The sequence below is a fragment of the Squalius cephalus genome (genome assembly GCF_949319135.1).
Source record: "Squalius cephalus genome assembly, chromosome: 2".
In the NCBI taxonomy this organism is placed as follows: domain Eukaryota; kingdom Metazoa; phylum Chordata; class Actinopteri; order Cypriniformes; family Leuciscidae; genus Squalius; species Squalius cephalus.
In genome coordinates this window covers 21,047,143-21,068,037 of record NC_137123.1, presented here as the reverse complement: position 1 = coordinate 21,068,037, position 20,895 = coordinate 21,047,143, and the positions used below count along the sequence as shown (strand labels likewise).

Sequence of the window (20,895 nt, the reverse complement as noted above, 5' to 3'; positions counted from 1 at the left end):
CCACAATTGCACTCAGTAATAAAACATCACACATGCCCTTTATTTCAAATACACATACTTGTACAAGTCTCGGCTTGAGGCTGTCTAGTTTCTACTTGCTACTTCTGAATATTTACTAACACGGACCAATCAGCTGTAAGCTTGAGGCTACTTCAGCAATATTAAAATTAAATCAAATGCTACTTTATTTGGAAATGCTATGAAATTGACTTTGCATGGGCTATTTTAGAATAGTAAAATACCATTCAAAAGTTTGGTGGTAATAAAAAAAAAAAATGTCTCTTGTGCTCACCATTTATTTGACTAAAGATACAGTAAAACAGTAACAGTAGATTCAAAATAGCTGTTTTCTAATATGTTTTAAAATGTAATTTATTCCTGTGATGTCAAAGCTGAATTTTCAGCATCATCACTTCAGTGTCACATGATCCTTCAGAAATCATTCTTCAAATATGCTGATTTGGTGCATTTCGTATGATTATCAATGTAGTGGAGCGGCTAAGTGATATAATCGTTCAGTTTATGATACAAGCGTGAACATTGGCATGAGCAGTCTCCATGGGTCACTTGACAAGAAAATTGTCCGAGCCACTTGAAATTTCAAGATGGCGGCCATTTTTCAAGATGGCCGACACCTTAGTGGAGCAGTTAAGTGATATAGTGGTTTATTTGGTGATACAAACATGAAAATTGGCATGAGCAGTCTCTGATGGTCACTGGACAATAAGCCACCCACAGCTACTTGAAATTTCAAGATGGCGGCCATTTTTCAAGATGGCCACCACCTTAGTGGAGCAATTAGGCTCATGGCAATTTTCATGCTTGTATCACCAACTAAATGATTTCTTAAGCCTAATTGCTCCACTAAGGTGGTGGCTATCTTGAAAAATGGCCGCCATCTTGAAATTTCAAGTGGCTCGGACAATTTTCTTGTCAAGTGACCCATGGAGACTGCTCATGCCAATTTTCACGCTTGTATCATAAACTGAATGATTCTGCCAAACATAAGCACTTAGCCGCTCCACTAATGTTGACAAATGTATGGAAAGCATGATTTTTTTTTCAAATTATTTAATGAATAGAAACTAATAGATTTTTTGTAACAATGTTAAAAGTCTTTAATTTCACTTTTGGTCAATTGAATGCATCCTGGCTTCAAAAAATAAATAAAAATAAAATAAAATAAATGCTAACCCCAAATAATAGTGTATGATAGTTTAACTACAACTGAAAAACAGAAGATTACTAAAATTATACAACCAGAGCAGTCATTTAATAGCAGTCAAAATAAAGTGGACTGATTTATTATTAATTTACATTATTATATGTACATTGACTGCTTCCCGTGTAGTGCAGATGATTATAATGGCCACGATTTAGTTTTGACGAGTCACGGCATGCCACAGTGTATAATGCTTTCAATTTCGGGAAATCAACTTCCTTATTGGAAAAGTGTAATAGAATGACACATAAACTTGGAAACTTATACAAAGATTCACAACTCAGGACATCATTGTGCAATGTTTCTGCACCCAGGGAGAAGCTCAAAGTTAATTAAAATACATGTCAAGCAAACAAAACACATCAATGAGTCAAAGCTCCGAAATTATATGATAAAATGTTAGTAAACATGCAGAGACAGGGGTGATCATCTGTGTTGATAATTACACCTATAAAACATCAAATCACATTGTTTATCCTCTGCAAATTGGTTTCCAGGTGACTGTGTTTAACAGCCAAACACCTACTAATCTAATAGAAGCATTGCCATTTTGCTTTGTATCGTCTACCAAAAATCTGGCCTTTATGGTTTGAACTTTAGATATATGGGAAAATATCAAATATGGAATATTCTACATCTGAATTTGAATGGAACGCAGCATTATTCTACATGTGTTGCCTTGCTAAGCGTAGTATCTCTTTGCAGCGTTGTCCTCTATCGTCCTTTAACATGATTGGCTAGGTTTGCTTCATAGATTTATTGCCTTGATTTACCTGAGCTGCTATTTTGTTTACATGCAGATATCCGACCACAAGATTAACAGTACCCAGTGCACAATAGATCACACAGCATTATCCATGGTACTCCTGGGTCATGACAGTGAATTATGGGAGTTGTTTCTATATCATGAATTGTTTAATATTAAGCATAAAGTCACCTACAATATGGCCAACACAGCACTGCTTGTGCGCTTATTGTCTTAGACGTTCTCATGCCTGCGGGATCACGTTGGCTTGCTTTGATTGACAGCTACATAATAGCTTTGTTGTGGCTAATGGAGGATGTGTCTCTTTCTCTCTGCTCAGCCGTTTTGCTCGCTGCACCTACAACTGCAGATGTCAGAGAACCCGTACCTCTCAGGCTCCATCTCCACCAAGAGCTCGGCGCCGGGAGTCATCGTGGCTACAGGTAAATGGAAAATCTGAACGACATGTGTGGGACTGTCATGTTCGGTTGCTGTTGTGTGTGTCGGCGTGTTTGTGAGAAACTAAAATGTTGCTCGATACTTCAGGCTGGTCAGTAAGAATGCTTTCACGCCAGAGCTTTTGCTGTTCGCAGTCAGAGATGAGTCCTGTTAGTTGGTGTTGAAAGTGGTTTTTGGCATCAATTGAAAAAGTGATTTGACATTTGATTCCTCTCAGCTTTGCAATGAGCAGTTCACCCTAAATTACAAAAACGAACCACAAGAGAAAATTCTGTCGTTTACTCAACCTTATGTCAACTCCGTGGAGCATAAAATAAGATATTTTGAGAAATGTCCATACAGTGGAAGTCAGTCATTCTCCAAAATATCTTCTTTTGTGTTCTGCAGAAGAAAGTCATACAGGTTTAGAATGAGAATTTTAATATCCAATCTGATAGTGAGCAGCTTGTATGTCTTTTAATGCTTCATTTGCTAACTAGCAGAAGTGACTAGCCAAATTTAAATCTCACTTGTGCAGGTTTTGTTACACTTCCCTAGCCTGGAAATCCAGACCTAAATCTGAAAGATTAATGGTCTGGCATCGACTAATGAAAATCGGCCAGCTCGAGGGGCGGAACCAAGCATGCATTTGAAAATCTCACTGCACGCAATTAGATAACACTACGACCAATCACAACAAGCCTCATACGCTTAGCTACCAGCGGAGATAACTGGTAGATTAGACTCTTGCCGTATCCGGTCGGCAAAACAGCAAAAACGTCCTTCTTGCAAAGGAACGATTCGAGCGCCGTCTTCTGTTCCTCTTCTAGATAAAAAGCCAAGTCTAACTCATTCATTCTAGCAGCCAGTGCCGTTTCAAACAAATGGTGTTCATTCATAGCCATCTTGCAATGTTTACTAATGACTTCGACGTCACAGCGCTGTCGTCATCTGTTTAGCTCGCCTCTGGCCCGCCTATATCAGATAACCCGATGTGATTGGTGCAGCTCGGATACAAGGGAATATTTAATGAGCAATGAGTAAACTCGCTGAGCAAATTCAGCTTGTGCTCTCACGAGAACTCTGGATTTCCAGAGTAACACTTCCCTGCTATTAGAACAAAGTAATGCAGTTCCATGCAGTTATCAATGTACAGTAATGCACATTATTCTCTTATATGAATGTCTTCATATTTGCTGACATTTTTTTGGCTTATGCAATGGTTTTGATGCATGTTCGAGGCCATGCACCAAAATTTTGTAATGGTATACGTAAAACCATTACAATTTTCCTGTTGTCCACAGAAATATCCATCTGTACAAAAGTTTTCAACATTGATAGTAATCCAGTGTCATAACTCATTTGTCCTGTACTTTAATGTGTGGCCAGGTGTTAAATATTTGTCATGAAATCACCTCAAGTGCAATCATTCATTAAATATACAGGATTTCTCTAAACATAAACATCTCTCTCATTTCACATCTCCAGCGGGTTTGCTGTTAAAGTTTTCACTCGAAGGAAATAAACTAATTTCTCACAGGCAACTCAAGGACGTACCGTCACTTCCTCTCAGTTCATTCTGACAGTCTTAGAAGACAGGGCAACAGCACACAGCAGAGGCGACTGCAGGCGGTTATACGCTAGTCATCATGTTTGTGTGCGTAGGCGTAAAACAACATCGACGCAACAAAACTACACAAGAGTATCAGTTCATCTGTGAATATGCAGCACTCTTTCCTTATCTTTTTCATTCTCTCTACTGTAATTCAGAGTCGTTCCCAGAGGGAAATTTTGTTGCTCAGAACTTTCTCTTTTAGAGCTTCAGAACACTGACTCAGATGTTTCTCCTAAAATTCACAAAAATTAGACACTTGTTTTCATGCAGTAAGAGTTTACAGATATAAAATGAGTGTGGATAATATACAGTAGCTCAGACCATTTGCTCTTGGATGATTAGAAGTGTTTGAGTTCATATTGAAATATTTTAATAGCCTACTTTTATTCTGCAAGGATGCATTATACTGATCAAGAGAGACCCGTAAAGACATTTATAATGTTACAAAGATTTTGATTTCAAATAAATGCTTTCTATTCATCAAAGAATCCTGAAAATAAAGTATCATGGTTTCTACAGAAATATTAAGCTGCAAAACTTTAAGCACTGGTAATAATAAATGTTTCTTGAGTAGCAAATCATCATATTAGAATGATTTCTGAAGGATCATGTGACACTGAAGACTGGAGTAATGATGCTATAAATTCAGCTTTGCATTACACATAATGAATTGCATTTTAAAATATATTAGAATAGTTAACATTTTTTTAAATTGTAATAATATTTCACAATGTTTCTGTTTTTACTGTATTTTTTAACAAATAAATGCAGCCTGGGTGAGCAATAGAGACTCAAAAACATTAAAAAATATTTTAATGAAAGTGCACATCATTGTTTTTGTCAGGATGTGAGGGAACATTGCAGTCAGAGCTGAGTGTGTTTGTGTATGTTTGTTTATGCATGTTGTGTATATATTGAGCTTGTATGCGCATGAATTGAGCAAATATTGAACTATACTGCCTGACCTCAATTACAAAGGCTGCTTATTCAAATATAAATACATATTTGTTGGTTTATGGATTTTGAATGTGGCATGCTGGTTTTTACATTGTTTCATTATTTAACACAAATGTTTTTTATGATTTATTTCCTAGGAAATATTGGCCCCGAACTGTCTTACAATAATGTGGCTATGTTCATTTCATCAGACGCAGGCAATAACTGGAGACAGGTATGGCTGCTTCACACCTCTGCACTAAAAATATCTGTACTAATTTAATTTAACAATGTTAAATTATCAAGATTCATATGTATGTATGTATGTGTGTGTGTATATATATATATATATATATATATATATATACAGTCACACTATATAATTCCCATTCTGTTATTTCATAATTTCAACTTTTGACTGATAGTGTACATTTTCATTTAACTTTTTAACGGATTTCATTTAGTTGTTTACCCAAAGGGACATAAAAATCAGCAAAAACACAATTCTTATGAAAGAGCCAATAATTGCAAAACCGAAAAGGTTAAACCAGAGTGCAACATCTAGCATAAAAAACTAAAAGGCAACTTTACACAGCTGAGTTAAGGCTGCTCTGTGCCTGCTCAACATTTTGTGTAAAGATGCAATGCAGCATGAAAGCCAGACTAAATTTTACCTGCCCTGATCCACCTCAGCCCCTAGTATACCAATATGCAGTCAAAATTGTTGTGTAAATGCATTTATGAGCAGCATTAAGCAGTTTGTGTAAAGACACCTAATTGCCACTTCAGAAGCGCTTCTGTGCCGCCTTTGCAGTGTAAATTTGGCATTTGTCTGCAAGAAAAGTACTCAAATTTGTTCAATATGCAAACTACCTTTAGGGGCTTTCGCACCGGAAGAACCTTTTCATAGTTCCTAGAACCATTGGCAGAAGTACCCGGATTTCGGCGTGTTCGCACCACAGGAACTAGGAATGATTTTAGTTCTATGAACTCCTTTAGGAGGAACTAATTTAGCTCCTACTTCAGAGTAGGGTCTAAACCAGCACTATAGGAACTACCAGTGATGTAAGTGTACGCTGATTGGCCGAACGCACACGAAACACCAGCACCCGCCATTTTAAAATGGACCCCTCAACCTTTACGCTAAGGGAGAAAATCCAACGCAACTTTGAGGGGACCAAGCGAAACATGATTATGTATTTCTGCTCAGCTAGCAACACTGGACATCAACCACATGGCAAACACCAATACCTTTTCATGTACTGTCTACTTTCTATGTATAACAGTTCTATCTAATAACGTATTAGACTGGACTGTTTGACAGATCGTAAACTAATGAACACGGAGAATGCGAGCACTGTGTGGCTCAGGCTGGCGTTCTCATCGCCGTCAAAATAAAAGTCACAACAACAAGCACGGCTTATATCACTTCAGAGTTCCTACTGACGGTGCGAATGCAACCAGGAAAATGTTCCTAAGGAAACCATTAGTTCTCTGGGAACCACCCTGGTGGCTAGTTCCTAGAACTACCCGCTGCGAAAGCCCCTTCGATTTGTTCAATAACATGAAAATAACTCCATGTTGTTCTTCCCATGATGCAGATTTTTGAAGAAGAGCACAACGTGTGGTTTTTGGACAAAGGTGGAGCTTTGGTTGCCGTGAAGCAGCCCACTGTGCCCACTAGACATCTTTGGTAGGTGAAAATAAGTTTGATTCTGCCAGGTTTATTCATGCTGGTTTGGTGAAATTCCTGCTTCACTTGCTTCGGTCGGCACTCTGCGTCAGTTCTGTGTTATTGAGATCGTTGAAGGAAAAAAAAAAACACCTTGGTGTGGGTCGAACATGCTCCCAACAAGAACAAAAATGAAACAGCAGGACACAGAGGCTGCCAAATAGCAGATTGGAATCAGTTTTTTTTATGTGACGAACCATGGGAAGTGTTCCATATTAAAGCCTCCTACTTATCCCCCCTGAGTTCACACATTGGTTCCTCCTTCAAATTGGCCCTCCCTGGTTTTGCTTCAGTGATGTTTAATCCTCCAGAGTCTTAAATCTTTTCTCTCTTATCACTCGAAGCGTTTGGCTTTAGTTTTAGGCCCACTGAAGTGTGGCAACTTCATTTTTTAGTTCTCTTAAACAACTCAAGCAAGACAGTAAGTGGAGTCACAACTGTGGAGGGCAGTCATGTCATTTCCTGCAAGTATGACTTCAAATAACAGCCCTGACTGCATGTTCTCTTAATGGATACATGTCAACACTGCCTCAGACTGTTGCTTTTAGCAGACCGGAGACAACTTGGAGGCAACTTTGCCATCACGCTTCAGTCCTTTCCTTGCGACCTTGTCACACATGATACTATACTGTTTGCACCTGTGAAATGATGTTGATAAGCTGTCAGAAAGTATCATGATCAAACTTTCTGGAAGAAAGTTCTCCAGCTCTTACTTGCTTGTACTCCCTCCTACCTAAGATGTCAAAAACTTTTTTTTTCTTAAAGCATTTTTTTTTTCATGTTGTTTCTGGGTTTTTTTACATCATTTTTCAATGTAAACGTACGCCAGGCGGCCATCTTTAACTGTAATGTACTGTACTGCTTGCGTCTCTTAGGAGGCAACGTCTCAATGTTAAATTATCAAGATTCATATGTATGTATGTGTGTATGTACGTTAAAACGTCTCAACGTTTTGCACGACACAGCATTCTAAAAACTTTTTTTAAAAACACATCTCTATACTTTGTGCTTTTTTCGTTCCACTGACCTGCGTCTCCCTTTTTTAATAGCAAAAATGTGTTCTGTGAAAAAAAAAAATTTGTAACACCAGAAGAAAAAAAAAAAAGTGCAAGATCCAGAGACACGTTTTTTAAAAGTTGAACTGCTTTTGAGAGCCGCGTTTTTAGAAAGCCATCATGTGAGAGAAAGAGAGGCTGCAAAAGATGCGGCCATATTATACATATTATACATGTATATGTATAATTATGTATAATATTGTGCTATCCCCTGGCTCATCTGTTATATAGCCGTTTTTTTTGTTTTTGTTTTTTTTTGTAGGCAGAATTTTTTATTTGTTTTAAAGCCATTATCCATGGATTTCCAAATAAAGTATTTAGCTTTGGGCACATCCCTAATTGCCAGACTTTTAAAACAAAACACTTTTGAAAAAAACGTTTAAACAAAAACAGGATAGGTTGACTAAATAGAGTAAAATGGATATTTGACATAGCAAGGCTAAATTAAAACATATCTGACAAACTTAACACTATTCGAAACCCTCATGACATTCGTTCTTCTATTTGAAGTTTTGTCATCCACTGACATTTGAACATCTCGATGTCTGCTGCAGGATCAGCTTCGATGAAGGTCGTCAGTGGACTCGTCACAGTTTCTCAGCCATGCCGCTGTTCGTGGATGGTGTTTTGGTGGAGGCAGGTGCAGAAAATCACATCATGACGTAAGTATATAGAGGTTTGTTTTTGATCGCCATCTCACACAGCCTGTGCATCCTCATTATGTCCTATTTTTCGAATAGATTCCTCTGAGCTCTGCTCGTACAAGAGATACACTCATGAGAAAAGGTTAATTAATCAGACTCCTAAGCTAATGCTGTTAGTCTCAGTGAACCAACAGCATTTCTCATTATGTCTCAGTGCTGGTACTGTATCTAGTTTAACAGGGTCATTTTGTACTTTTTAATTATTACTTTAAACACACATTAAACAATCCTTGCAGTATTGGATAAGATCGAATGGAAATGACCAGGTTTATTGAGTCACGACAACAGACTAAAAAAACAAAACTGATTTAGTGGGCGGACCTTGGCCAGTTACAGTGGTTATAGAGCCCATGTTTTATGTCGTTAGGCAAAGGTCTGGTATATGTATTTCTTCTGGTTTCTGGCTGTCTAAAATCTATCTATATTAACATTGTCTGTTTCATAAATCTTTGTTCTGTTTGTTTGCCGTGCTTAAAAATAAGAGAATTAAAGAACTGTCAATAAGAATAAACAAATATGAACAATTGCATATTTATTTATTTATTGCATTATCCAAGTTAGTCAGGACAGTATACTATATATCAGAGTGCATTTCTACAAGAGTGAACGATATGGGCCATTAAATTGTTCACTCTGTATTCAGATAATACGATTGACCCTATACTGTGCACTTTATATGATACAGGGAGCAATTTTAGACATAGCTAATGAAGTAACCCATGATTGCCTGGCCTCTGGAGATGTACCTTTTTGCAAAGTTTAATTCCAATGCATACATTACACGCCTGAACCAGCTAATGAAGGTCTCCTGGTTCACTTGAAAATGAGTGAGTAGTTTGAGAGTTAAGCCTTTCTTTGTCTATTGGCAGGTTTTTTGGACACTTCAGCCACCGATCTGAATGGCAGCTTATTAAAATTGACTACAAGTCCATATTTACCAGAAGGTGCACAGAGGGAGACTACCAAACCTGGCACCTGCATAACCAGGTGATTTTATTTTATTTATTTTTTTTAAGGGAAGGGAGGGGAGGGGAGGGGGCAATAAATTGTAGCTGACTTTAATATTTTCTTAGGGTGAGCCATGCATAATGGGTCAAAAGCAGATCTACATGAAGCGTCGTCCTGGAAACTACTGCATGGTGGGATGGGACAACTCCAGGATCCTTTCTGCAGAACCGTGCATCTGCAGAGCACATGACTTTGAGTGGTGAGTGAACAGCACACTTCACCAACTTAACCAGCTAAAGCTTATTAGATCCACACAGTGATCCAACAGCTGAATCTGTCAGGCTTTAGTTTAGAGTCCAGTTCTCACTATTACCTAACATAAACTATGACTTTTGCCTCAGTTAACTCCTAATGACTGCTTATTAATAGCTAGTAAGGTAGTTGTTAACTTTAGGTATTGGGTAGGATTGAAGAATGTAGAATATGGTCATGCAGAATAAGGCATTAAAGGGATAGTTCACTTTGACATTAAATTTTGGTATATTTTAGCTTACCTCAAGGGCATCCAAGATGTAGGTGTCTTTTTTTCCGCAGTAGTTTCAATGTTGATATTTTTAGGTCAAACCGTTCTTGTCTCTCAGTCAGATAATGCAGGTCTGTGGTCACTGTCTCAAAGAGCATGCACAGAGTCCAAATTAAAACAATTCCCCATCGTCCAAATTAAACAATTCCCCATCGTAAGTACACATTGATGGCCTAAGACACGAAACGAGCAGTTTGTGTATTTATCTATGCACCAGCCTGCGCACACGTCACACAATTGGAAGCGCCCGCGCCTTCAGATCACTTGGACGTGGCTGTGTACAAAAGGTAAAAACGATATAAATACTGTTTGTTTTCTCACACAAACCGCTCGTTTCGTGTCTTAGGCCATCAATGTGTACTTACGATGGGGAATTGTTTAATTTGGACGATGGGGAATTGTTTTAATTTGGACTCTGTGCATGCTCTTTGAGGGGGTGACCATAGACCTGCATGATATGACTGAGAGACAAGAACGGTTTGACCTAAAAATATCAAAATTGAAACTACTGCGGAAAAAAAGACACCTACATCTTGGATGCCCTTGAGGTAAGCTAAAACATACCAAAATTTAATTTCAAAGTGAACTATCCCTTTAATATGTGCTTTATAAGTACTTATAAACATCCAATACGCTAGTAACATGCATGCTAATAAGCAACTAGTTAATAGTGAGAATTGGACCCTCAACTGAAGTGTTACCGCTGAATCTAGTAGAATGGGCAATGATTCCCTGCGTACATGTATATCTTTTCCTCTGCTTCTGAAGAAACTGTCTTAAAAGCTTTCATTTACTTTAGATTTGCTCTGTTATTAATTTGATCTGACACCTATTAAAAGAAGGTCTCAAATGTAGACTGATTGTAATTATATGCTGATCACAGTTGAGGAGATGTTATCTTAATTTAGACATTTGATTATTATTATAGGTATGCTTATACTCATTCATTCACATTGCTGGTAATCAAAGTGTAAAAAGTTGCAAGCATTGCTAATAATAAGAAATGTTTCTTGAGCAGCAAATCAGCATATTAGAATGATTTCTGAAGACTGGAGTAACGATGCTGAAAATTCAGCTTTGCCATCACAGGAGTATTATAGTATTTTGAAATATTAAAATATAAATGTATAATAATGTTTCGCAATATTACAGTTTATACTGTATTTTTATTAAATAAATGCAGCCTTTATGGGCATCAGAAACGCATTTAAAAAATAATAATCTTTCCGACCCCAAACTTTTGAATGGTAGTGTATGCCTGAAGCTCCCATATCAACCTCCCACTGGTCTTAGTATGAATCCAGATCACAAATGTATGCTAACATCATAATAAAACTACTCATAATATACTAGAGTGAACTATTTTAAAAGCAAAAACAGTTTAAACAGAGCAAAACCTGAAACTCTTTAAAACAGAGTTTTATATCCTTGTCTGCTCTTTAGGTGGGCTCGCAGGTATTTATAAAACCTTCATGTTTTGTTCACTGGGATCCAGGAGCTGTTTTCAAAGATCTCAGAATAGACATAGTGCTTCTACAGCAGTGGGCTGGTTAACCCCTTCTGTAGGGTCAGTGTAGATGGGATCAAGATGCATGACACAGACAAGCTTTTGAAGTCCACAGGGCTAAAAGAGGATGAGAAGATTGAGGTTCTTTATCATCATATTCTTTTGTTGTCTGTCTGGAGCTCCTTTTAAAGTATATATAAATACTTTGGGATCTATATCATTTATCACATTTGCAGACCAAGTGTTCCATCTTCTTCCAACAACGCACCGTGTATCCTTACTTTCTCTTTAGTACATTCTCCTGTCCTGGAGTAGCAGTTAAAACCCTTGGAAACCCAGTGGAGGGATCTAAACATGCTTTCAGAGATGTGTTAATTCATCTTCTCTAAATGCAAGTAGTCCCCAAGATGCCTCTTTTATTTGCAAAGTACTTTGATTCTAATGATAGAATTTTTCATTAAACAATTCTTTGTTTAAAATATGAAATGGAAGGACCCCCTAAAATAATGATTTCTTTGCGAGGACCTTCTTCACGAAATAAGAAAAAAATCCTAAAGTCAGCTTGTTAATGTTAATGCAGCTTACAACTGAAATCGGCTGAAAATCGACATCTGGGATGACATCTTAACTTGTTTCTACATTGACTTGATTTTATCCTTTGTTTGCACATACATATTCCTGCCAGAGTCTGTATATGTTTACACCATTACCTCTGCCGTCACAGTTATCTTCTCTTGATAACTGTGATAAATATATAATTCTACGTTCCATGTCATTTATATAAAAGCTCTGCAGCGCATAATTTGGAAGGAAACATTGATTCCCTTTTCTGTCAAGGGAAATGATTATAGAAACATTTTATCTTTGCTGCATTTATTTTTGACAGAGGGCAGTTGAGAATGGAAAGGAGCTTACTGCTCTAAACAAGGCCATTTTGCAAGCTGGACTCAAACCTGCATGTTGAAATGAGCACTAGCCATTAAGGATTATTAGCCTTAACTAAGTGATTTAAACAATACATTTCAAGATATTGTCTTACAAGCAGGACTTTAGCTATAGAGCAGGGGTCTTCAACTAAAATCGCTTGAGGTCCAGTAAATGAACCCTCCTCACCAGCCGAGGTCCGGACAATTATATACCTAAAAATATGAATTGATGGGTTTTACCAGACTAAAGAAATGAGTGTAGATAACATTTTTTTTTTTTTATTGAACAAAATATAATGTTATGGATAAACATATGTATTTTCATATGTATAAGCAGCCATAAGTAATCCTTCACAAAACTGATCTAATTTTAATGCTGTTCTGTTATGTCCTTTAAGTTGATTTGGTACAAAATATCTGAATTCAACCAGTAACAATGTCTGACAAAAAATATGATTAAGGAAACTGTGCAAAATGCCTTCATCTCTAAATGTGCACTAAACATACATTAATTTCAACATTAACAACTTAAAAGGAAAACTAAAGTGCTTTTTTCGGCTGAACTGAGATTAACTATCACAATCAACGCAAACCTCCTTGTATTGTCTCTACTTAACTAAATCAATGTATCTAATGTTGATAATCAGCAATATCATTCAGAAACACATGCAAAAAATAGTGCCACCAGTGTTGGAAAAATAAAAAGTGCAAGAAACCCTTTATCTCTTATTTTGTACAGTCCATAAAAATGTAAATAACCTCTTATGAAATTTAAATAAAATTGTCTAAAATTCACTGTATTCTCAGTGAACACTCATACAGTATGCTCGATGTTGGGCGGCGAATGAGTGAGAGAGGACGACCCGTGTAGATCGCTCATACTGGGCTTTGAGCTCATTTATTTTCTGCGCCCTTACCTCGGACTGCTGAGGATAAGTTTCTTCTAATAAGTGTCTATGTTTAGCTTCGTAATGACATTTAATGTTTCCACTTTGAACAACCGCGACAGACTCGGAGCAAATGAGACACACAGGCCTTGTAACAGTTACAGCTCAATGCAGGAAGAATAAATGCGTATTTTCCCACCGGAAAACTCGGTTTTCAGCGTCAACTTTACTAATTTTTGAAAATGCCATTGTTTTTCACTCACTGAAAGTTTTATCTCTCTGCGTTTTTCACTCGCTGAAAGTTTCATCTGTCTGCGCGCTCTCTGCTCTCTTCATTGCACGCAATGACTGCGCGTCTGAACGTAGCAACAGTGAGCATAGTAACTGTAGTAGCAACCATAGCAACCCGTTGCGCTGTTGGACCCAAACGGCTCTACTGAGCTGACTTTGATGTGCCTGATATAAATGTGTTTTTATTAGAAAATAGCGGCATTTATTTATTTCATTATGTCAAAAGGCTTCGCGGTCCGTATGGACGCATTTTGCGGTCCGGATTCGGACCGGGGTCCGCCAGTTGGTGACCCCTGCTATAGAGTGTCCGGGGTGCAGATTGTTGCTGTGGGATCTCCTTGGTTGAAATCACATTCCGGGTGAAGTTGTTGCAGGGGCGATTTTAAGATTCTGATATTAGGGGAGCTCAGGTCCCAAAGAGGGAATGATTAAAACAAAATATATGTAATATATATTTTGTATACCAGGGTAGGTAGGAACATTACAGTAGGTTCTACACTACCTATTAAGTCAATCCCTCAATGTTGATTTCATATCATTTTAACTAACCAGCTAGTATTCTTTCATATTCATTAAAGGGGGGGTACAATGGTGTTTCATGTATTCAGAGTTGTTTACAGTGTTAAAGAGATAGATTCTCATGCTAAACATGGGCAAAGTTTTAAAAAAATATTTTGGACGAATAACGGAGAATTTCTATGCTGAAAATCTTACTTCCGGGTTGGTACAAGTTTCGGCTGGTTTTTTTTAGATCGTGGATCTAATGACGTAGATAAGAGTGGAACTCCTTATATGAGCATTTCTCTCGGAAAAGCTCGCCCGCGAGCACGTCGACTAGAGGAGAGCGAGACCGCGCACATCAACGCGCTTCAACAGGAAATCATCGGCGCCAGCGCTGCATAGGATTTGTTCAAGAATGTCTCCAAAAAAGTGTGTATTTGGATGTGAGGGAAAGCTTACCGTGTTCAGTTTTCCAAAGAACCCAGTGTTACAGGAACAGTGGATGCAGTTTGTTTTTCCGGGGCAGCAACGGAGTGTAGGAAGTGCGGTTGTGTGTTCTGGTCGTTTCAGTGACGAATGTTTTATTAACAAGGCTCAGGTCGACGCTGGATTTGCAAATCGTTTGCTATTAAAACGTGGAGCGGTCCCAGTGATAAAAGACCCCATTCATGTAAGTACAACTGGATCAGATTTCTGTCTTTTGCTGGAAATCAAGAACTACCGCTTGACTCTATAGCTCCGCCTCCAGGAGCTCGGCTTTTTCCGGAGAGAATCGGAAAGCTGTATTTTTCTTTTCTAAATATAATAAAACGAAACACTTTTTTGAGATGTTAAGGATGCACTACTACTCTATAGGTACTCAAGATTAACATGAGATTAGGTGAAACTGTGCATGTTATGTACCCTTTAAAGTCAAATTAAACACAAATTAAGATATTTTTGATGAAATCTGAGAGCTGGCTCACTATGGTGGCTCATAGGCTGCTATGTAATTTCATCTGCCGGCCCAGAAAAGTTAATAAAGACATCGTTTAAATAGTCCAAGTGACTACAGTGTCTCAACCTTAAGTTTATCAAGCGAAGAGAACACTTTTTGTGTGCAAAAAACAAACAAAAACGTTATTCAACTATTCATTTTCTTCTGTGTGGGCCTCTGACGCGAGTTCACGAGCCTTGAAAGATGGGTCTCGATGTAGTGTTTAAAATGGTTCTAAAGTGTGCATTTCATGGATGTCCGAATCGCGAGAAACCAACGAGAAAACGTAAAAGTGCCTTACCAATGCCGCAAAATGAATGGCTTACCTTTCACACTTTCCCATCAAATGATCGTGAGCGGCATCTTCTTAGTTCTCGCGCATGCGTCGTGGCTTTCGTGAACTCAAGTCAGAGACCCACACAGAAGAAAATGAATAGTTGAGAAAAGTCATTATTTTTGTTTGGATTTTTTGTTTTAAAGTCTTACAAGGTTGGAACAACATTAGGGTGAGTAATTACTGAAAGAATTCAATTTTTTTGGGTGAACTAGCCCTTTAAAAATATAGAAAATCCTTATATCACTGTTATTTTCTAGGCTGGAAATATGTGCAATCTGTCCTATATCCATTTTCTTTTCTCTTTTTTTTTATCAATTTGAAACTATGAATTTGCCAATTTATAACTCAAACGACATCAAAACCACAAAATGCCTTTACATAAAGATAATAATTGTATGCCACTGCGGAGTCAACTAAACGTGATGTTTCTCTGTCTGAGCAGATTAAATACAGAGATGCAAAAACTCATCAGTGGTGTAAAACATTTTAAACACTATTATTTTTTAACTCCACAAAATATTAACTTTAAAAGATCTACATTTCTCATTTTCGTTCATAGAGATAACATGGAAAATGTGCCGTGCTTTAGTGGATGATTTCTGTCACCTGGTGGAAAACAAACACTTTTGAATGAGGAATATGACATGAAATTGTCAATATAACCAATAGATGGCAGCAGAGGACCATTTATTAGTTCATTTTCCTTTTATAAGTCTTTTGACGCATTTTACTTTTGGATTTATTATAAAATTACTATTATCTAAATGGCATGAGACTTTGTGATTTGCCTACACTTGCTATAGCTAAATAGCTATAGCAAGTGTAGGCAAATCACAAAGTCTCATGCCGTTTAGATAAAGGGAATTAGCATTAAAAAAAAAAACAGATCCCAACTGCCTAGACAGGATTATTTATTATTATTAGTATTATTATTGTTTAAATGATAAATGTAAAACTTAATTATTTTAAAATTTAAAAATATAATCATTATCGTTTTCTACAGTATGACTTCATGCATGTAAAGTGCTCTATTTTCGCTGGAGGAAAATAACTGTAGTGTGTTGAGGGGTGAACGCAGTGTATTGTATTGTAAATTGTATTGCTCCTGCATCAATTATGTAAACTGACTTAATTTAATGACAAAGAACTGCACAGATGTAGGTGTCATGTGTGGTAGATTTTCCCCTAAACCTAACTACGTACCTGGAACCTAATTACCTGCGTCTACAGTCGACACTTCAAAAATAAATGTACCTGGGGTGTCTCCAGTCGACACCCAAGCGTCTACAATCAAGTCAACTAATAATCTGGGGCATCTACAATAGACACCCAATAATCTTTAGGGTGCTTTCACACCTGCCTCATTTAGTTCGGTTGAATCGCACTAGAGTTCGTTTTCCCCATTGGTGTGGTTCGTTTGGGCAGGTGTGAATGCGGCAAACGCACTCAGGTGCGCACCAAAAGCGGACCAAACAAGCGTACTGAGACCTCCTCGAAGAGGTGGTCTCCAGTTGCCGTAGTCAGCTGTGCAGTGCATTATGGGATGAGGAGAAATGTTTGTTGACATTTTGCACTTTAAGCATGGCAGCTCGCGAACAAACTTGGAGTTGTGGGGAGGTGCGGAGCCTGATAGAAATTTGGTCTGATGACCATATTAGGTCCCAACTGTCAAAAACAATTTTAAAGAGAGATAGGGCACAACATTACCTGATGGATCGTTGGTAATTTTTTTGGATGATGAGCATGTCACTGTCAGCGACATTAATGCACGCCTCCTCCTGAAGTGACTTGCGATGTGCCTTCGCCGCGCGCAGTGCATTATTTTCGAGCCGCATCCTTGCTTCATTATCAAATATTATTGTTTGTCTAAAGTGGTGTAGACAAACTATATAATAAAATATGACCAGGGATACAATCAGCCCACGCAGTCGTCTCTCCATAGTAAACAGTGGCGTGTTGTCTGCTGGATTTTCCACCTCTTTGTTTACTTCCTGGATTTCTGTTGGAATTTTCCTGCACGTTAACTCTAACCAATCGAAGTGCAGTTATGGAGTTTTATCAAGTCATAATCTGATTCGGACCACAGCGATCAGTGTGGTGTGAAAAGGAACCAAAACGCCTGAAAAATGCTACAATGTATAATTTTTCGCCCTTAGTCCGGACCATGAACCGAACTACAGATGTGAAAGCACCCTTATACTCTAGCTCTTGCGTTTACAGTTGACAACTGGCCTCGAGTTCCTTACTTGTTCCCCTTACTAACTTCCTTGCTGCGCAGCAATAATCGACAAACAGACTTCAGCAAATGTCCTTTAAATGCTTTAATCACAGCCGCCGTGGGATCTCAGAGCAGTTCTCCAGAGAATCTCCCAAGACGAAGCAAGGCCGGAGGATCTCAGACAAATTCCATTGAGAATCCCACCAGCAAACAGAAATACAACAGTTTTTATAGAATAGGGAGGGAGTATGGCAAAAATGTCATGAAACATTACATAATTTCCCGACAATTTGATTGGTTCTTCATAGACAAGTCCTCTTGTTACTAGGTAACCACAAGGTTTCAAGTTTAGACATCTGTCTAGTTTCATTTCCCATATTTGTTCATTTTACACTCACACAAGCAAAGTAAAAGTTTTCGTCAAAGGGGAACATACATTTAAAAGCATATGAATGTTGTTCCTGCAAGAAAAACAAATGTTAGTTATGATTAATTTAAAAATCCATCACACATGATAACCTATCAATAAATGCACACACTTTGCCCTCTGCTGCTGACATTGGCACTGCTCTGCTACAGATTAAACACACTGCATAGCGCTGACTTAAAGATGGGGAGGAGCCGAAACCTGCTGCTGTTTTCATATGAGTTTTAAAGGGGAGTGAGGTGATCACGAATACGTGGACAGATTACGCCTCGGTTGAAATCGCGAGGAAAAAACGTCAACTCCTTTATTGATTAAAGTTTGAATGAAGTTAGGGATTAGTTTTCCTGGAACACAAGTGAATGATTATACGCTTTTTTCAGTGTAGATAAATCAAAGAACCATAATGCACAGTGTTATTGCATTTGCATTGTTTGTGTTTTTTTGTTTGTTTTTTATAATGGATTTTTATGTGATTTGTACTTGCAATAGTTTGGATGATACAGATATGACAAACTACTAAACAGATTTAATTAGCATGTTCATTAATTAGCAAATTTTACCCATTTCTGCTTTTTTATCTTAAATTAAATACAGCCAAGCTGTGGTACTTTTTTTTAATTATTTTTTATTGAGCCTCATTTGTTTCTGAACGAAGTCAAAGTTTAGCAGTCTAATTTATGTCCATTAGCCGCTGTGATATTTTGTTTCAATATATTCATTGACCAGAAGAATTTGACCCACCTTTACATATTTCTTCCTGCATGTTTGTGATAGGAAAATGCTTGAAAAGAAAGTTTTGCTGAATTTGCTGTGAAACCACAGATAACTTTTAATTTGTTTTGAAAGGCCAAAAAGGAACTGGTGACATGATATGCAGAGTAATTATTCTGTGGAATATAATATATTGTCTCTTTCTATTAACTCTGCAACAGAGAGCTCAACTAATACGTTTAATTGGTTTAGGTTGTGGCGTAATAATTAAAAACACATCTTCTAGCTGCAGATATAAGATATGGGATGCTGACAGAATCACTGAGGACTGGGCAGAAGGAAATAACATTTGTTGTTAGCACATGTAATTAAGAATTCTTAATTTCCTGACCTGTGTTAGATAATTGCAATGTGTTGTAGATAGTTAAACACAAGTTAAAGCTAGAGTAGGCCATTTAGTAAAGGCTAGATTTGAAAGTATAATGTCCCACCTTTCTGTTCAGAGTGCTCTCTCCAAAGCCACGCTTCAAAACTCATGAACGCATTGAAGCAGCGTCACAAGAGACGGCATTAAATCATTCTAAAAGCACATAGCATTACAATAATAATGAACGTAAACAACTTGCAGTGCTCTTACTTGTACCTCCTGACTGCTGCAGGCTCTGCCCTTCGAAGGGATGCTCACGAGCAGTAAGCACGTCCCAGCGGGTTCATTCGTCACGTATTGGGGTCGTCTGGAAACATTTCCGTTGTGTTCTGTTCTATTTGCGGCGTGTTTCTATTTGGTTGTGTTGTGAGTATTTGGAGCACCCATGTGTCGTAAAACTGATGAAGACGTTTTCTTAATTTCCGGCCGTTTTTCTATTTGCATGTGTCTTCTTCAGTTGCAGCGCGTTGAGCTCTCTCGGCCACCGCACTATGATTTGGGACACACTAATTCTAATTTCGAATACTATTTAGGATGAATCGTAAGCAAATTTGAACGCAGCATGAGATTAGGATATTAATTACAGCTTTTTTTAAATATAATGTAAAAACATGTCTCTACACAATGTGCATTCCATCAAATTATTAAGTAGTAGTTAGTTAGTATTATTAGTAGTTAAAGACACCTAATATAAAATGTGACCGAATTAATTTAGCTATTTATGTGTACAATTTGTCTTTTATAACAAAGGATTATTGTGCCGTCCTTGTCCAATACTGCCATTACACATTACATATTAAGCATTTACAGTACTATTGAGTTCCTAAGTAAAACAAGTCCCAGGCACTCAAAAAAATCCAAGGAGGAGAAGGAAAAAAAGGTTAAAAAGCCTTTATTAATAGTGGCTTAAACCATTAAAAATGCCAACATGTTTCGACCAACATGGTCTTCTTCAGGGCAAATTCATACAGAGAATGACAATGACAACAATTTATAAGCAAGTAAAGAATATAAATTGTTGTCATTGTCATTCTCTGTATGAATTTGCCCTGAAGAAGACCATGTTGGTCGAAACATGTTGGCATTTTTAATGGTTTAAGCCACTATTAATAAAGGCTTTTTAACCTTTTTTTCCTTCTCCTCCTTGGATTTTTTTGAGTGCCTGGGACTTGTTTTACTTTGGATTCGTTCCCTACCCCAAGAGCACCTATCACAGACTCTTACTCTACCTGAGCGCCTCGGTTGAACTCTTTACTATTGAGTTCCTATTTGATTATGATGTAAATGAGACCCAGTAAACAATTACCGTCTTTCAATGTTGGAATATGGCTGAAAATAAGTCGGTCCGCCTTGGACTGGTTTACGACGTGATTTCAACTAAGTAGTTTCGGCCGGACTGTTTGATTATGTGTTTTTAACAAAATTTTTAACAAAGTTTTTAACAAAAACGTGTTTTAGATAAGTCTGTTATACATGCTAAAATAACGGAGAAAAACAAGCTACCAAACCATGTTCATTATTATCTCAAATAAATTTAAAGAGTTTTACATATTCCATCAAGACGTTGAAGATCGATCTGTTTTCAACGTTGAAAAGTCGTAATTAGACGTTGAAGATTTATGTCTATTCAACGTCTAATAGACGACTTTTGACTGGGGAGTGACGGAGAAGCACATCCCTGCTGGAAGTTATATTAAAGTTCAGAAGTG

At 37.6% G+C, this 20,895-nt stretch overlaps 1 protein-coding gene across 1 annotated transcript in view; it reads left to right on the top strand.

Moving 5' to 3' along the window:
* sorcs3a (sortilin related VPS10 domain containing receptor 3a) overlaps positions 1-20,895 on the top strand; it is a 255,180-nt gene that overhangs the window by 197,153 nt on the left and 37,132 nt on the right. The window contains exons 11-16 of the mRNA XM_079864633.1: positions 2,308-2,410; positions 5,115-5,191; positions 6,558-6,649; positions 8,298-8,405; positions 9,317-9,434; positions 9,521-9,654. Of these exons, the coding sequence (XP_079720759.1) occupies positions 2,308-2,410; positions 5,115-5,191; positions 6,558-6,649; positions 8,298-8,405; positions 9,317-9,434; positions 9,521-9,654 (632 nt within the window). The remainder of the gene's footprint in view (positions 1-2,307; positions 2,411-5,114; positions 5,192-6,557; positions 6,650-8,297; positions 8,406-9,316; positions 9,435-9,520; positions 9,655-20,895) is intronic.